The sequence below is a fragment of the Macrobrachium nipponense genome, chromosome 24 (assembly GCF_015104395.2).
Source record: "Macrobrachium nipponense isolate FS-2020 chromosome 24, ASM1510439v2, whole genome shotgun sequence".
NCBI lineage: Eukaryota > Metazoa > Arthropoda > Malacostraca > Decapoda > Palaemonidae > Macrobrachium > Macrobrachium nipponense.
In genome coordinates, this window is record NC_061091.1 from 8,361,133 (window position 1) to 8,380,790 (window position 19,658).

General features: G+C 42.2%; 1 protein-coding gene across 1 annotated transcript in view; it reads left to right on the forward strand.

The window, feature by feature from the left end:
• The window catches only part of LOC135205419 (mitogen-activated protein kinase kinase kinase 4-like), a 138,764-nt gene that overhangs the window by 22,426 nt on the left and 96,680 nt on the right, over positions 1 to 19,658 (forward strand). The window contains 3 exon segments of the mRNA XM_064235970.1: positions 12,885 to 13,100; positions 17,625 to 17,798; positions 17,945 to 18,102. Coding sequence (XP_064092040.1) covers positions 12,885 to 13,100; positions 17,625 to 17,798; positions 17,945 to 18,102 — 548 coding nt within the window.

The window sequence follows — 19,658 nt, forward strand, 5'->3', positions numbered from 1 at the left end:
CCTCTCACTTCGGAGGGTGGTACCCTTGATGTGTGAGGAGTATCCTCATTACTTTAATATTTTTTTTTTCCTCCTTTTTACAGACTAGTGGTGATTGTGTTTTCAGCAGAATTGGTTGGATGCTCTTCGTATTGGTTATCCTAACCTTGGAATTGTACCTATGACTCGTAGCATGTTGCGTACCGATCCTCGAGTGTGTGTACTCATCCCCTGTTGATAATCATTTTCATTACCACCACTACCCGGGAGTTATGTCACTGGACAAAGCTGTCTCGCTGCCCTGTGAGGTTTATCTACTCCTGATGGTAGAAGTCTGGCAGAAGGAGAAACCGAAGAGGAAGAAAGCTCGTCAAGTGTCGTCATCCTCCTCTTCAAGATCATCATATCTTCATGCCTCCTCGAGAAGGTGGTCTCCCCCCTAAGAAGTCTCGTCACGGGACTTCTAAGGGTCTGTCTCACTCCGGTGAGACAGGTGGGTCTTCCGCTGGTCCACCTGTTCCTTCGGGAATGGGGCCCGTCTCTCCTTTCTCGGGGAGGAAGCAGATGGGGACCATGGAGGTACTGGTCACCACTGGTATCTCCTCTCCTGGTTCCGAAGGTTCCACCTCCGGACCAGGAACCGTCTCGGCGCCTGCTTGCGAGCGTTACCGAGTGTACGGTCACCTACGGGTGACCGTGCAGCCAGGGTCCAGACTGCTGAGTTCGCTCACCGTGTCAGGACCCAGGCACGGAGCGGAAGATAGTAGGAGTCGCTCGGGTGACTCTCGCCAGACCGGCGATCGTCCGGTGCCCAGGGTTTACGTGACATTCCCGCAGGTCCGTGCACGCGTAGACCGGTTGAGGCGGGCCACCCAGCCCTCTTTTAATTAATCCTTTTCTTTCAGAGACATCCCCACCCAGACGATGGTCACATTTGCGCGACCGACCAGTCTCGGGGGTGGCAGACGCTTCATCTGCCAGGTAGGAGTTTCGTAGCCCTCCTCGAGGAAGCATTCTCTCCACTGCTACTCCCGCAGGTCCCTACGGACAGGTGCAGTTGGGCCGTGTTGCTTCGGCAACTGCCCCAACTCCGTCCTGGATGGAGGACCTGTCGGTTTTCCTGAGGAACTGGCGAAGAGGAAGTCCAGGAAGAAGAGGAAGGTGTCGCCGTTGTCTTCTGCCGCCTCTTCCCCTTTGACTTCCGAGGCCCCCCAGCCGAAGAAGAAGGTAGCCCCCCCCCCCCCCCCCCCCACCCCCCCCCCCCCCCCCCCCCCCCCCACCCCCCCCCCCCCCCCCCCCCCCCCCCCCCCCCCCCCCCCCCCCCCCCCCCGAAGTCTTGCTCAGAGACCTCTAAGGGTCAGTTGGGGCTTCCACTGTTCCTCCTGTTCCTTCAGGAACGGGGCCCGTCTCTCCTTCCGCAAGGAAGAAGATGACGGGGACCGGAGGGGTACCGGCTAACACCGGTACCTCCTCTCCTGGCACCAGAGGTTCTGCCTCAACGCCAGGTACTGTCTCGGCCTCTCGTTCGCGAGAGGTACCGAGTGTACGGTCACCCGTGCAGCCAAGACCCAGGCAACCGAGTTTGCTCTGTGCCAGGATCCAGGCACGGAGTGAAAGACTGGTGGGAGTCGCCCAGGTGACTCCCACCAGGCCAGCGATTGCTCTCGTAGCAAGCCGCCGGTACCCAGTGTTGACGCGACGGTCCCAGACCGGCCGCAGGCTGAGGCGAGTAAGTGGTCCCCTCGAGCAGCCTCAGCTGGTCCAAGCGGCGTGACGCGCCTTGAGGACAGTCCTCGTTCCCACCGCGTCAGCGGACTCTGCCGGTCCCCTGACTGCCGCTCCCACCGGAACCAGGTGGAGAGGGGGACCAGCAGCAGCTCTTCTGACGCTCAGGACCATCGCCGCTGTTCTCGGTCCAGCCGCTCGACCAGGCCTGTAGATCGATCGCCACTGTGGGTTGGCGAGCGTCTGCAGCCCCCCCCAGAACGCCGGTTCTGCTGGTGGGCAAGGGGGGAGCATCAGGTCTACCTCTCCTATCCCTTCAACTTCCTTGGGCTACGCCGGGAAGAGCGAGGCGATCAGGAGTGATCGCGAGGGGCGTGCTCCTCGTGCTCCCACCGCAACAGCGGACTCTGCCGGTCCCCTGACTGCCGCTCCCACTGAGACCGGACGGGTAGGGGAACCAGCAGCAGCTCTTCTGACGCTCGGGACTGTCGCCGCTGCTCTCTGTTTAGCCGCTCGACCAATGCAGCCCGATCGCCAGCAGCTCTCCTGAAGAGACTGATGCTCTGTTCTTGGTCCAGCATTTCTCCACAAGAAGACCACTGGTCCAGACCAGCAGCTTGATCGTCACCGTGGGTTGATGATTGCCTACAGTCCTCCCAGCCTACCGGTTCTGCTGGTAGGCAGGGCAGGAGCTCTCGTAACAGCTCAACTGACATAAGAGACCGACGCTCCCTTCCTTGGTCCAGCGTTTCTCCGCAAGAAGACCGCTGGTCCAGACCTGGAGCTCGATCGCCACTGTGGGTTGGTGATCGCCTGCAGTCCTCCCAGCCTACTGGTTCTGCTAGTAGGCAGGGTAGGAGCGTCAAGTCTCCTCACCTGTCCCTTCAACCTCCTCAGGCTACACCGGGAGGAACGAGGCAAACAGGAGTGACCGTGACGAATGCACTTCTTACAGTCCGGCCACGAGCCTGGTTCGGTCTTGGGACCAACAGATCCTCGCTCAAGTGGTTGGAGGAGATCGGGGTGGACTGGCGAGGACGAATGACGCTTCCCAGACTCTCGGAGTGACCATCACCGCTGTTCATGTGACGGTCCGACTGGACCACGCGCACACAGACCGGGGTGGGCTCCCCCTTCGGTCCTCTTGAGAGGTTTCGACCTCGACGAGGAATGGGACACGTCGGAGGACGGTATTGGCTCTCTCCTGTCAGGTGCTCGCTCAGCCCCACCCAGACGACGGTCACGGTGGCGGCAAACGTTTAGCCTACAGTACGAGTTCCTAACCCTCCCCGGGAAAACGTTTTCTCCAGACAGTAACGTTTTCCCAGACTCTGAGCGGCCATCACCGTGGCTGCCCGTACTCGCTTCTCCAACTACTAGTTCCGCTGGTAAGGCGAGCGAGTATCCAATCTTCCTCCCCCATTCCCTCTCTCCCTTTGGCTGCGACGGGAAGGGAAGGGATCCTGCAGAGCGTTCTCCGTAGGATTCCACGTCAGGGAATGCATTCCTGGGGGGGACCTTCAGGTCCTACCGGACCCAAGTCCCTGTCATTGAGGAAGGATCTTGCCCTATCCTCGATTTCTACGTGAATTGGGAAGACCACCACCCGATGATCGTCTGACGAATTCGGTGGGGGTTTCGCCGAGTCCTTAGAATTCTTCGGAGTTTCTAGCACTCTCCGGAGTGTTCTGGTCTTCTACGATCTGCAAACACTTGGGCGAAACCATGGTCCAGAGTGGGCGAGACGAGAATCCCAGATAATTGTTTCTACAAGAATCGGGAATCTCGCCGAATGCTCGAATTCCTGGAATTTCTAGCGTTCGAGAGAAGTACTGCTGCTGAAGGAAGAATATCTCGGGAGGGGCTCAGCTTGGATGGACGTGACGGTCTGTCACCTCAATAGGCAGCCAACCCCGGGATAGAGAAGAACGGGTGTGAACATCCAGTTCGGCTTGAACTATCGTCTTCGGTATCCTGTTCACCATAGAAGTCTTCCTTCGGGAAAACTTCTCCTTTGCTCTCTTCATTAGAGAATGAAGGGTGTCAGCTTCCAGTCCTTATTCTTGTTCCTCAAATGGAAGAGAATTTAGGATGGAGGTCTATGTACAGAAACCTACAAATATACTATACATATATTGCCTTGCAACATGCTTCTGTTATCTGTTGAATTGTCCAAGGTGTAGGCACATACCGTAGTTAACTATACAGGTTGTAACCGAGACGAATAGTATCTTCTTAAATGAACTGCAACTCGGGACTGCCCTGCAAACCTCCCAGGAGTTAACAGTTGGGATTTAGAAATACTTATGGTATTGTTACAACAACAAAACAGTTGGGATTTAGAAATACTTATGGTATTGTTACAACAACAACACCTCAGCGTTTGCATTCACCGAAATCTGTTTCGATTAAATCCAAATGCTCGAGCGTATTTTTTTGCGCTCGATGGTTCTAGCCGAATGCATTCCTTCTTGGAATGGATTTCCTGGCAACTCAGGATGACAAGTGAGCGAGAGCTAGCGGTGTATGGGCTACCTGCCGCAGCCCAGTACCAGCTGGCTCTCCATCTCTACTGCATCGCCTTGGACATTGCGAGAATTTTCAGACAAAGATATCTTGATAGACTCGCTATCATCTTTCTGTTTACCGCACAGTAACAGAAGTCTGTAGCCTAGTCTCCTGCTGCATCGCACCTGCCGCTGCGATAACGCGGAATGATTTCTTCAGACATCTGAGTTTGTCTTCTGAATATATATCATATTTGTAGATGTGCAATTGTTCATTGTTCACCCCGAATTGTAGATGTATAACGGAAGACATCGCCTGTTCCCCGCCCTGCCAGCTCTACCTTTAAGTATATAGATGTCCTCCCTGGATAAAGCTGGGAAGAAGATGGTGATGATTCAGCCCATGAGAAGCGGTTCTTCAGGCAGTAAAATCCCTTTGTTTTCATTACTGAAAAGCGCTCCGCTTTCATTGCAACTCTGACTTCTCACCAAGCAGCAATGAAGTAGCGGTTTAGCGTTTTCAGTCCTCTGTAAATAACAGGGATTAAGCTGTCTTCGCGGGTTTGTGTCATCGGCGGGACTTTTCTACGTTCAGAATCTTGAGAGTTAACTTCTCTCAATTCAGCTGTGAAGTGTAGGTCTGCATTTACCTATCACCTTCGTCTTCAACGGCGCACAGTAGTTTTTCTCCTTAGTTGAGATTCAACTACTATGAGAACTTGTCTTGCCATCAGGGACCTTGGTTTCTAGAAGGCAATTGACTTTCGTCTGTTGGTCACATGCCTTGAGAGAATCATCATCTCGCCTTCCAGCATTGGTGGCAACAGATAGACGATTTGTATGGTCTCTCGGCATAACCCTTCAAAAGGCGAGGGTCACGTGACTACGCCTCGGATGCATGACAGCTCGCCTCACACAACCGAACGCAGTCAGTCTGCAGCTGTCAAAGCGTCCAAGACCGTCACGAGCTACGCTGTGGACTTTGTATCGGTTGTTCCAGATCAGTTATTACTTTGTCCTACCCATAAGTATCGACACCCACCATGGAGTGTCAGTGTCTATCCACTGCAGAGACGAAGAGACTTCGCCACAGTGGGATACGAGACCGCAAGACACTTTGCTGCAGTGGGATACGAGACCGTGAGACACTTCGCTGCAGATGGATAGATCCGCATGGGTATGTTGGAAGGAAGATGGATAGGTCATTGCGACCATATCCTTCTTTCCCTTCGGAACTGCCCACAGGTCCTTGGAACTTCATTTCCCTAGACCAGCGGTGGATGCTTGCAAGATGTGTTTGCTTACCCAGCTCCTTGAGAGGACAAGTTGCATCTCGTCCATGGTGTGCAGTTGTAGAGGTAAGAAGGATGTGAGAGTGACTAGCTTTCCCCCTTCCACGCCTCGTCTCTCCATTCCTCGTCCTTCGGGTTGAGGATAGGACTCGAACTCACACTGGCTGGTCGGATGATCGATGCGGTAAGCCTATACATAAGCATCCTTTTTATGTTTCTTATCAGAATCATAGAAGCAATCCCGCTCCTTCCTCTAGCAAGGGGAAGAAGGAGACTGACAATAATGCAAACCCTTCCCAGAACTTTGCATTAATGTCTCCGACGCCAATACTCTTCACAGCCCTTTAGTTGGATGAGTCACGATCCCTCACTCATTTCGAAAAGGCCCAGAAGTCTGACTCTTGATCACGCAGCTCCTATACTCCGATCAATTTGTCAGAGGCAGCAGGGCACTCCTCCTTGCTCTTACGACCAGGAGGAGTAGCCTAGGTGCGCAGAACTCCAGTCAGTTCTAGAGGCTCACTCAGATTCCTCCCACCAATCAGTGAGTCTTCCTATAGTTAAAGGACCGAAAGGTTTGTATATTACGTATCGGAACAAATCACAATTTGTCGAAAATTGTATTTTTCCTAACAATACAAACCTGAGGTCCTTTAACAAATATGCCCACCTCATGCCACCCCTCAATCTGAACCTGGGCCGAAAGGCAAAGTGGAGTGTTTACATCCCTGCCCCACAGTAGTTAACTGCCTAACCACCTTGTTCAAGATTCAACGGCCGTAATTTCAGCTACGCCGTAAGTACATTCCTATTGTTAAAGGACCTCAGGTTTGTATAGTTAGGAAAAATACAATTTTCATCAAATTGTGATTTCAATGATATTAATTAAAATTTTATTATTTGGGCGCGACTGAACAACCTATTGTCTTCATCATGTGAAGGGCTGTTATAAAGACTTTAAATGGACATGTGTACTGCCACTGTATCATATTTATGTATAAAATAAAATAAATATCTTGTAATATATTTTTTGATAAAAATTTTAAATATAAATGCACAAAAACTTACCTATAACAAAAAGCTGAAGTTTCATTATAATAAAAAGATGAAGTTTCATTAACAAAATGAGTTATAATTAGCTCCCAAATTAATAAAATATAACCACGGGAAGTCTTTATAAATGCATTTTTCGGAACAGCGGCAGACAAGAACGAAAATGAAAAAACATTCTCTGATAAAATGGATGGTAGTTACAAAAGCTGCCTTAATTTGCATCATATTTATGTACAAAAATAAAAATACCCTATACATAATATATTTTCATACACATTTTAAACATAAAAGCATGAACATTTATAAAATCGACACATCGATTGCTAAATTTGCACTTTTTTTAACTCAATATTTTCGGAAGAGCGGCAGGCGGCGGCTCACAAGAACAAACATGAAAAAACATCCTCTTTGATAACGTGAAGAGCAGTTTCAAAAGCTGCCTTTGTATCTTATTTCTGTGCAAAAATAAAATACCCTATACGTAATACATTTTCACACACATTTTAAACATAAAGCATGAACTCTTATAAAATCGACACTTCATATGAGCCTGGCATCACTCATTTGACAGGAACTTGACGCTCAAAACAGTTTTCCTTCTGGCCTTGGCATCTTCCAAGAGGGTAGGAGAGCTCCACAATCTGAGCTATTAGGTGAAGCACACCAAGGGTTGGGGGTCGTTGTCCTTTGAATTTGTCCTGGAATTCGTGACCAAGACCCAAAATCCCTCTGTGCACGATGACAGGTTCACTTCGTTTTCCATTCCATCACTGAATGACTTTGGGGTGGTGATGCTCAAGAGCTTTTGTTGTGCCCTGTCCGGGGCCTGCGTTGCTATCTTAAAAAGGACTCGGCACCTTAGACCAGGCTGCCACAGAATTTTTGTTAGCACAGGCCGCACAAGAAAGAGGTGTCTAGGAATACTATCTCTTTTTGGATACAGGAAGCCATCAGAGAGCGCATGACGTTAGGGGTATTTGTCCCTCTCTGGCTTTCAAAAAGAACTTGGCTGTACATAGAAGGCTGAGCGCTGGTACTTGGTTACGCCAGTCCACGTTCGCCTCTTTCTATCTTAAGGATGTTGCCCACAGATCTGCAGACACATTTTCCCTGGGTATACTCTGGTGGCTGCCCAACAGGTTGTGTACTCATAGTTGTCCCTAACAGGACACTTTTGTATCTTTCCTAAGATGATTGTGTGGATGAGAGAATGAGTGAGTTGGCTGGTCTCCTTTCTCTTGTACCTTTCCTTCTTCCTTCGGGCAGGTTAAGGAATAGACACGTCATTCGCTGGACTGGTCTGATACAATGAGTAAGGTAGTTATACTGATAGTGTGGTCACTTAATATGCAAATGTTAAACCCTCTATTCAGTAGCATATGCTCCACTCCTAGGCAAGGAGGAGTTGAGAGTAGTACAAACCCTGGTGTGTTGGTTTGCTATTAGACAGTCAAAGTTTCTCTTTGGTTCCCTGTACAATGGTTCTCCCATATATCATTGTACATCACTTAGGGTCTGAGTGGTTAGATATAAATTTATCTAGCTTCTCAATGGGCTTCAGTCCCTCTCCAGAGGTCATTTCTTCTGGAAGCTGGACTGGTGGGTAGGCCCCCAGCCGGTCTAGGATGTCTTGTACCTCCCTCCAAGTATGAGTCTATCCTATTGTTAAGACCAAAGGTTTGTTTGCGTATGAACAAATGACAAATTTTCTAAGACAATTTGTATTTTTCATAGCTACGAACCTGAGGTCTTAACGTTATACTGCCCGCCTCTAGCCCCCCTGAGTTGGGAAAGACTGATGCGTGATCATAGGTGAATGGTCTTCGACCATCCTTCACCCAATCTACGCATGAGTTGCCAGATATCACAAGATTCCTTGCTTTCATCTGTTTTTTAATGGAATCCAGCTAGGCACTAGAAATAATCCTATCAAGACCTCAGGTTTGTAGCTATAAAAAATACAAATTGTTGTAGAAAATTTGTCATATTTGCACTTTTTTCAACTATATTTTCGGAAGAGCGGCAGGCGGCGGCTCACAAGAACGAACATGAAAAAACATCCTCTTTGATAACGTGAAGGGCAGTTTCAAAAGCTGGCTTTTGTATCATATTTCTTTGCAGAAATAAAAATACTCTGTACGTAATACATTTTCATACACATTTTAAACATAAAAGCACAAACATTTGTAATCGACACATCCATAGCTAAATTTGCACTTATTTAACTCGATCAGAGGCATATATTTTACCTAATACCTATGTAATAACTCTCAATAAAATTTTTTAATATCATTTGCATAACCTTTATGGTCTGAACAGTATTTCTACAAATGTATGTACTCGTTAGACATAACGATGCTAGCGGCGCTGTTAACCAAAAATTGGGCCGTAAAAATACTTTAAAATACCTTATTTTTTTAATGAATATTTTTGACGACACCCGTAAAACCGATTCGCCGCTAAGCAGTTGCGCCGTTAACCGCGGGGCGCCTGCATATTTATTTTTACAACAACACAACTTTACTATGCCTTCAAAATACTATTTCTGGACAGCAAGAAAAGCCGACTGCTTGATGCAGGGGAAAGTGCACATAAGGTAACATACCAAAAAAGAAATCACGAAAAACCAATAGCAGTGAAACAGGCTGATGACCGAACAAGATTATTAGATCAAGAACACTTGAATAAAATTTAGTCAAACCTAAAAATGTTTCAAAAGTAGCCAAAAGCCAGTAAGAACTTACCAAACAAGTTTCAGCTAAGCCTTGAAGTGGTCATGGAGTGGTAGCTAATGGCAACACCATAAAGACATATCAAATTCATTGACTAAATACCAAAAAAAAAAAAAAAAAAAAAATCAGAATACAGTGGTACCTCGAGATACGAAATTAATCCGTTCTGAGGCGGCTTTCGTACCATGAGCTTTTCGTATCTTGAACCGCATTTTAATATGTAAAATGGCTAATCCGTTCCACCCTTACAAAAACACCCCAGTAAATTTCATAATAAAGCTAAATTGACCTATAAACAATGAAATACTACAACAATTTGGACCATTCAATACCTAACTTAATACATACTAGTACTAATACTATGTATGTACCTGTAAATAAAGTGTATTAGTGTACATGGTATACAAGAAATACTGTACGTACATACGTATGTATGTAGTAAAATGTGGAACCTTACCTTTCGAGTGAGGCTATCTCCGAAAGTTGTGACAGAGGAAGACAAATGGCAGAAAACTTCTTATAGTATGTACACTTAACTTTACGAAACACATTATCAAAACTGTAACACTTAACTTTACAAAAAATTTAAAATTAAATTTTTATTTTTTTTATTTTTAAAATTTTTTTTTTACTTATTATACTTTACATTTTTTACAAAATTTCAAGTTCTTCACCACTTTCAACTTTGTTTTTTTTGTAGTATCAATTGGATCTTCCTTTTTGCTTACTCCTGCTATTACTAAAGGCCTCTTTAAAAAATAACTATCCAAGGAAGATTGTTTCTGCCTGCTTTTCAAAATGCTCCTGAAACGACTCGGGCAAACGTCATTGAACTGCGCAAGCATACGACCTGTGTAAGCCTTTTCGGGGTGTCTCTTTTCTACAAATGATTGCACCTTATGAAAAGCAGCTAGAGCATCCTTTATTTCTGCCGTTGTCATAGGGTCGTCCTCCTCCTCCTCGCCGCTGCTAGAGAACTTCTTGAACGACGTTATGTTGCATGGCCCCCAACTCCTTCAGGTCATCTGTCATAAGCTGCTCTTAGTGCTTCTCGAAAAGGTCATTGATGTCGTCCTCGTCGACGACCAGCCCCATGGACTTGCTGAGTGCAACGATCTCTTCAAGATCTGGCTTGCGAAACAGTTTCAGGATTGTCAACTGTTCCTGAATCTGCAGCACCAGCTTCGCCCACGTCGAATCCCTCGAAGTCTCGGGCGGATATGACATCAGGCCAGAGTTTCCTCCACAATCAAGGTTCGCCTTGAAACCTCCTGCCAAGCTTGTTCGATGAGTCGGATGTATATCACAACATCGAAATGCTCCTTCCAAAATTCACGCAAGATGAGGTTTGTGGTATCGGTGATGTCGAAACATCTCTTGAAAAGATGTTTCATATACAGCTTCTTGAAGTTCGATATCACTTGCTGGTCCATGGGCTGGAGGAGAGGGGTGGTGTTAGGTAGAAGATGAAGAACCTTGATAAAAGATAAAAGAATACTCCGCTAAAATATCTTCCTCGAGGCCAGGAGGGTGAGCAGGGGCATTGTCCAACAACAGCAGACATTTCAGAGGGAGGCGCTTCTCTTCCAAGAATTTCTTCACTGTCGGGCCGAAACACAGATTTACCCACTCCATGAACAAAAGTCTCATTACCCAGGCTTTTTGCATTAGCCCTCCACATCACTGGAAGCTTCTCCTTAAGCACTTTTGGGCCTTGAAGGCTCGAGAAGTCTCGGAATCATAGACAAGTAGGGGCTTCACCTTGCAATCCCCACTGGCGTTTGAACAAAGTGCGAGCGTAAGCCTGTCTTTCATAGGCTTATGCCCGGGTAGCTTCTTCTCTTCCTGTGTGATGTACGTCCGACGAGGCATTTTTTTCCAAAAAAGGCCAGTCTCATCACAGTTGAAGACTTGCTGAGAACTGTAGCCTTCCTTGATTGTCATCTCGTCGAACATCTTAATAAAGGCTTCGGCCGCTTTCGTGTCCGAGCTGGCAGCCTCCCCATTCTGCACCACCGAATGGATGCCAGTCCGTTTACGGAATTTTTCGAACCACCCATGAGAAGCCTTGAACTCTGGGGTTGGCGTCGATGTCCCTTCTCCTCTGTCATCTTCGGCCTGGGCAATCAAATCGCCGAAAATAGCGCTGGCCTTGTGGGAGATTGCCGTCTCCGTTATCGTATCGCCAGCGATTTCTTTGTCTTTTATCCAGACAAGAAGCAGCCTTTCCATCTCATCGTGCACGTGGCTCTTCTTGCTAGACAAAATAGTGACGCCCTTGGAAGGTGTAGCTGCTTTGATGGCATCCTTCTGCTTAAGGATGGTGCCTACTGTTGACGGATTTCGGCCGTATTCCTTGGCGATCACACTCAATCGCATGCCAGCTTCATACTTTTTAATTATCTCCATCTTTGTCTCCAAAGAAAGCATCCTCTTCTTTCCTACTTCAACTTTCTTGGGACCCATGACTACGTATATACTGTACGTAATTAAGTTATGTAGTACGTATACGTATGAAGTAAAGTTCTCACACAACACGATAAAGTAGTACTACAACGAAATCACCAACGAATTTACGTTAATAAACAAAATAGTATAGAACAAACGAATTCCGGGTGCTTACGGTACCGATGCCGCGAAGTGGCCGAAAAAGCACGCCGCTACGTAGAGCACAATGGGAGAGATGCTGACCAATAGGAGAGCAGGATCTTATGGCGGTGAATAGCATCGGGAACCAATGGGAGAGTGGGAGGATGGTGGCGAGTCTACTCAGTTGGCGGCACGCGAGTTTTAAAATTGTTATCGGTGGTCCGGGCAAATCTCGGACTTTACAGCAACAACCTTTCGTATCTTGAACAATTTTCGTATGTAGAGCCACAAAAATCTTCGTATTTGCTTTCGTATCGCGAGTTTTTGGTTAAGTTGAGCCTTTCGTGTGTCGAGGTACCACTGTATGTATCTTCAATATGTTTCTGCTGGCTTGCAATCACACATGGTATAATAGTGCAGCATGGTTTTGAATTCAGATTGATATCTTCCCTTTCAGTGAAGTATTTTGCCTACGGTAACCTTTACAGTGAACCACGCATATTCTCATTCTCAAGATTGGACATATCTACCCATTATTCACAGAAAATTTGCCTATTCTTGTATTTTTTACTGAGAAATATTCACTAAATAATATATTTTCATATCAGTTTCATGACTGAATGCACTTTTTGTGATATTAAAATATTCGGGTACATGTATTTGTGTTTTAGAGGGTTTTTCATGTATTGGAACTTTCAAAATAGGCAGTTTTAAGCATTTTTAGAAGGGTTTTGATTATTCATGAGTTTTAAGAAATTGTACTTGGAAGATATTTGAATTGACACTTTGTGCTCAATATCAGTTTGTTGAATCTGTGCAATACAGTGTAGCATGTTTATATTGTTTTTCCTAATGTCAAGATTTTATTGAACAAAATTTGCACCATTATATTTCTGTAATTGTAAATTTTCCACATCACCAGAAATTAATATCTTACATTATTGACGCTGATGTGCATTTCTATTAGTCACCAGTTGATTAAGTGTTTGTTTTATCTTGTCTTTCAGAACTCTGGCGATTTGTTCTCTTGTGCTTTGGCAGAAAGTTTGCAAGAACTGTATAGATATGGTCCATGGGGTCCTAAGTTTCTGGCAATGGACTTGCCACCATTTTACTCAATGTATATCTTTTTAGCATCAGTGTCCCTTCAGATGATGAGAGAATGTCTTAAACTTCGTCTTGAGCAAATGCCTGAGAAGCCTTCGAGGCTTAGTATTAAGGAGGTAAGTTTGATTTTGACTGTGTATCATTTAACTTATCATTTAACTTTTAAGTAGTAGTACATGGATTATTTTCTGATTAATCTTAACCCTTTGAGATTCTAATGACTTTATGCAAATTCAATCCTTGGAGATTCTAAAGTTCCAGTGATGCTCCTAGTAGAAATTGAAGGAGAATCATTAATCATATGTATTTGTATGTTTGGTGTCATTAGGGCAGTTTAACTCCGTTTTCTCTCAAAATAAGCAGTAGATAAAAGAAAACTATCAATAAATAAATTCTAAATGGTTGGATTAAAAAGGGGTTTCAACTTTTCTGTGTCACTGAAAAAGGGATTTATCATGCTTTTTCAGGCTGTAAAAAGAAGTTGTAAACCTTAAAAAAATATTTTTTAAGAGAGTGAAGAAATTTCTGTTTATGGCTAACTTCAGTATGTTATTCAGAATATAATTTTGTGGCTTTGTTGTTTTTGGGTTGATTATTAGTGGAAGGATTGGCTACACTATAAAGGTTACTTTTAAGCAGTTATAGCCATGCCTCTACCTTGTAGTGTTAGTGCCATTAGTGTACCTCATGTGCTGCACTGAAGGCATTACTTAAGGTTTTTTGCAGCATGCCTTCAGCCCCTAGCTGCAACCCCTTTTGTTCCTTTTACTGTACCTTCTTTCATATTCTCATTCTTCCATCTTGCTATCTACCCTCTCCTGACAATTGATTTATATTGCAACTGCAAGGTTTTCCTCCTGCTACACCTCTCAAACAATTTACTGTTAATTTCTGTTTCAGTGCTGAATAACCTCATAGGTCCCAGTGCTTATCATTTGGCCTAAATTCTATATTCAATTCAATTCAGTTCAGTTCTATCTATGATCTATGAAGGTAACTTTCAAACAGGCATAAGTAAAATTCACCAACAATTGTTTCCTGTCGTTGACAAGTGGCATTTGTATTGTATACCAAAAGTTTATATTTAGGTGTATATATATTCTTGTGATGAAAGAAACTTTTGCTTTCTGTTAACTTTTGCTGTACTCCGTAGCCAATGAAGTGGCTATCCCAAAAGATAATTCTGAGAATGGTTACCTGGCACATTGGCAGAGGTGCCACAATCAGGAAATATTCAGTTCTAGAAGGATTCTAGGTATTTGCAGGGCAGGTCTGGAACGCACCACCCGTGAATATGAGATCCACTGTACTATTACATATTCTCTATGTATCCAAAATAATTCATAAGTCATTTTCCTCTTGATGGTCAAATATATGATGTTGCCCATTCAGTGCTCTCTCTTTCAATCTCCCTCTCTTTATCTTTATTGGCTGTGCGTATATATTTCAATAGTAAAATGTTAAGATGACTTTGAAATATTAATAATAGCATTTCAGTAATAGAATAATAATTTAAGGTATATTTGATGTAGGATACCTTAAGTATACATTTGGTACTTGAACTTTCAAGATAGGCAATTGTAAGCATTTTTATAGGGGGGGTTTGTTCTAAGTATTCATGGATTCTACCTATTCACGGGTGGGTCTGGTACGCAGTGGCAGACTGGGTCTAAAAATTGTGGTTGCCAGGTGACAAAATGGGTGCCACACTCCAACCCTCAGCCACAATAATATAATAGAGTTTAAATGACAAATACATAAAATATTTGAAAATGCATAAGTGGAAACACAAGGCAAATTATGTGTAAGGGGCCCATGTGTAAGCTGGCAACCTGGCCAGTTCGCCACTGCTGGTACGCATCCCTCGTGAATACAGGGGTTCACTGTACCTCTGCATCATTACAACAGTAGAATTAATACTAAGTCATAACAACATTTTCAAAATAGGAATACATAGGGATTACAACAAGTTTTCTTTGAATGTTGAAGTTTTAGGCTGAGTCCAAGCTGCCTGTATGTTGCAAAATGATTTACAATCTTAAAAGAAATAATCTAAGCCTTTCTGAAATGTAATCTCTGTTACTAAAGAATTTAATTGTAGAGTATCTGTTCTTTGAAGAATACGTAAATGATGATAATTATTTTAATTATATGGAAAAGATGACTATGTATTAGTAATCAAAATATCAGTATCTATTATATATTATCAAGGCCTATGGGACACTTAGGCTAAGGCCCCACCGAATCCGTCACGGCGCGTCGCGTGCATCCAACATGGCTATCCGTTTACAAGCGTGTCAGTCTTCTGCGCGTGTGGCCCAACCAGACAAATGAGTGATGGTTATAAGACAGACAATTCAAACTTCAGCAGTACTTGCTGTTATGAAGGGCGCGCGCGAGGTTTTCCTCTGACTCGGTGCTGTCAACCATATTAGAGGGATTGAAGAGTAGGAAAATCTGGACTTATGACATAACTTTAGAAGAGGAAAGAGTGGAGAATATGCAAAACTCTTTCATAAGTTACGAAAGCGTCCAGACAAGTTTTTTTTTAATATTGTCGGATGCTGCCGAAAACCTTTGACGAGGGTATTATATCTCGAATATCAAAATTTTATACCAATTACATAAGATCCGTATCAACGTAAGAAACTTATAGTAACTCTGAAGGAAAGATTACTGATTTTGAAATTTGTAAAGTTACACTTTGTTTTATTTAATACAAATTTTAAGATACGTAGAATTGTGTGTGAACTGACACTTCGATACAGGGACTTCTGAAACAGAGATATTTACATAAATGTATCCATTAGAATATAATAAAAAAAATCCTTTAATCCTTTATCATAACCACAAATCATCACATTTGATTATAACTCAAAGTTGGGCAGGTGGTTCAAATGCCAGTTGTTGTAGGTCTACCACAATTTCTTCCTTCATGCGGACCCCAGCTCGGAGATGCATGTCCACGTGCGACTAAAAACAAAATGTTTTGTTCCTTGCGTGTCCAGTCCGGTAACGCACCTGATGCCACGCACGCTCTTGCGCCGTGTGGGGCCACTCGTGTTTGAACTATGACAGTTTATTAAAACGTACAAAACGCGTAGCTGTGTCGGACGTGCGCGGCGCGCCGCGACGGATTCGGTGGGGCCTTAGCCTTATTGTTTTAATTGGCTTAAATATTATTTCTTAAAATTTGTTCTGCTCACTTTTGGTTTATAATTTATTCATTCATAAGGTAACTTAAAATGCAAGAATATTTAGATAACTTCATAAGCTTTCTGGCCAGAAATTGTTAACATAAAGATGTAAATACTAAGTGTAATGTATTTATAGTAAGTTAAGAAATCTAATACACCTGGGCCTAGGAACAAAATCTTGGCTGTAACAAAAGAAAAATTGCATAGACGAATATTTGCTAGTAAGCCATGATTTTTTATGTGGTTAAGAAATATAATGTAAATAATTCTATTTTATGAAAATCTAAATATTCCTTTAAGAAATATAAAATAAATGTTTTCAAGATAATTTCATTGTTACTACCAACTGTAGACCTATATTGCTGCCACTGTAATGGTTGTGTCACAGAGGCTCTGCCCACCCGTTGATATTGGTGGATGCGTTTTAGCTTCAGTAATACTTTTTTATTTACTTATTTACATTTTTTCAGCTTTAAGGGGTAAAAAGAATAAAATATTTAAAATTTTGTGGTTGCATTGGAAACAATATTAATGTTATGACAAATTTGTTCATTTGTTATTTATTATTATAACATTTGAACTGAAGTTTGATGATGAATGTTTTATTTCTTTTTGTCAGTTGCATCTGTGATGAGTGAATGAAAATTTTGAAAAAAATTTTAAGTTTTTCTGAAATTTGGCTATATGTGATATTTTACTATAGTTTTGAAATATATGGCAGATTTTACTCTTATGAAACATATTATGGCCTTATTTTATAAAATAATCCTGTTTTTGCAATGAAATAAAAGAAAAATATAGAGCATGTGTGTTGCCAGTTCGTGCAATCATGTTGTATCACTTAAGAGCATAGTTGTACAATAGATGCAATTATCCATGTCTTATTCAGAGTGTGCATTGTTTTAATTTAGGTATTAACAAATTCTTTGGAAAAAGTGTAATGATTTTTTACATGTACGGCAGTCCTCAGTTATCGACAATCCAGTTTCATGGGGCTTGTCTAGTGCTAAAAATTGCCAGATTTTGGCAATTTTGATTGCCAAAATGCACCAGTTTCTGGTCGGCGCCAATAATAGAGCATTGGTGCCAATACATACCTAACGGAGGCATCATTAACCGGTCATAAAGCACCATAAAAAGTCAATTTTCGGTTATCGGCAGTTTTCCCTTATCATCAAGCCGTTGGAAAGAACCCCTGCAAATAACCAGGGACTGCCTGTAAACTGTTATAAAAAATGAACAATTAAGGTGGCACTCACTCCCACATTGTTTTATACTTCAAACTAAACTGTTAAATTGATTTCATGATTTATGTTAAGCTGTATGTATCTGTAGATGTATAATTAGGATACTGGTACAATAATGGTTTGTATCATAAAAATATTTGAAATTGTTCAGAAAGCTCAAGACTGAAATTTTGTTTTTAATATTTCTATATTACAGTTAATGCGAGAGTACAAAGAGGGAGTGAAGTTTGCAGTAGTTGTAAGACAAAAATATTTACGGGCTTGCAAAGCATTATTTTTCAATCTTAGTAAGCCTTTAAAAGAAAACTTAGAACTAAGACAAAATCAGCAAATAGAGGAGCTTGATGCAAACATCAAAAGAATGTTAGAGGTAAGTATCTTCTGTGGTGTTTAGGTTATAAGTTTTGTAATTGCCATATTGAAATTATATATTTACCATATAAATTATAATTCAGTTATTGGAATAAGTAGCTTGATGTTATTAGTGCAGTGTTTTTATGTTCACATTATTCACAGGTATACTTGGAATGGCTGGACCAGTTTGTATGTATGCTTCACAGAGAGCCTCATGCATCAGTACTACAGCGCAATTTCCTCCAAGAAGAGTGGCGGTTTGTTCAGGCTACTTGCCCACATGTCACTGAAGGGGATAGTTTGGCAGCAACACGGTTTTGGTAAGCTGAAACTTTTACCTAAGCATTAACCAACATACTTTGTGAATTATCTGCTTGTTTTTTTGTATTTTATTATAAGTATATCAGATGTTAATATGCTGTCTGTTTTAAAAATTTATTATTTTTACAAAAGATTCGGTAAAATTTTCAGCAAACAAACTGATTATTAAATCACTGATTATGATTTTTATGACATTACAAAGATTGGTATAACCCAACCTAGCAGAGGGTAAGTTTCTCACAACTGCCAGAGGACGTTTTGACAAGATTGCAGAAGGTTGTGTTTATTTCTCGTTTATATGACTTCATTTCTTTTTGTCTACCTCAAATCTCATTTGTATCAATAATCTGTTAAATTTGGTGGGTGAATAATCATACACATTACAAGACCTAGTAATATTACAGATGAATACTCTTTTGGTTAAATGGGACAGAGCAAATTTTGAAATGTGTGAAACACTAGTTTTGGAAGGATATGATCCCTTAAAGGAGGAGACCTCTCTCCCTGGTGACCCTGTTCCTGTAAAAGTGTATACTTGAGTGACCGTGCATCTCGATTTATAGCAGACAGTTTGGGTTTTGGCCTCCTGATAAGTAACAAAATCAGTTAAGTTATAAAGACTTATTAGAAATAGTGGGGTAGTTTGTGAAAATCTGTCATATTTTCCTTATGTCTTGTGTTATGTAGTGTTATTTCACTTTCATTACTATATTTACTGTGTGAATGTGCATTGTGTGAAATTTTGCTGAGCAAGAGTTATCATTTTGTAATGAATTTTTGGAATAGCCACATTAAATAAAAATCTTATTAACATTTCATCCTAATCTTCATGTTTTGCAGGGCTTATCCAATATACAGTATAGCAATATTGTTATTCATTTGGTATGGCATTTGAAAATTTACAGAATCCTTGCAGTGTCCAAAATATGAAAGCTAGTACTTGAGTTCAGGCTATCCTATATCATGGATTGAAACATTGTGGTGTATTTGTTGATATACACATTAAAAATTAATGTTATCATATTAACCCTTAAACTTCTATTGGACGTATTATACGTTGACTGAAATTGTCTGTCGGGTGCTAAACGGACGTATGGTACGTCGACTACAAACAGTTTTTTTTTTTAGATATTTGCGGAAAAATAGTTATAGGCCTAGTTTGTGAAAAATTTTAAATCACGCGCTTTTGGGTCTTCTTGCACTAAAAAGCATCAGTGACGCATCTCAGAAATTCTTTGGTCACTTTGTTGTAATTTTTTCACCATTTAATATTAGCCTTTACATAGAGTTTTATATATGAAAATGTGCACAATTTCATGTAGAATACAACTAAAAACAACCCATTGTTGTAGCTTTTATCAGTTTTGTAATATTTTCATATAAATCACGATAAGTGCCAAAATTTCAACCTTCGGTCAAATTTGACTCTAACGAAATGGTCGAAAAATACAATTGTAAGCTAAAACTTACATTTTAGCAATATTCAATCAATCTAATACAATATTTCGATTTATGGTGAATTTAAAAAAAAAACTTTTTCCTTACTCAAGTGTGC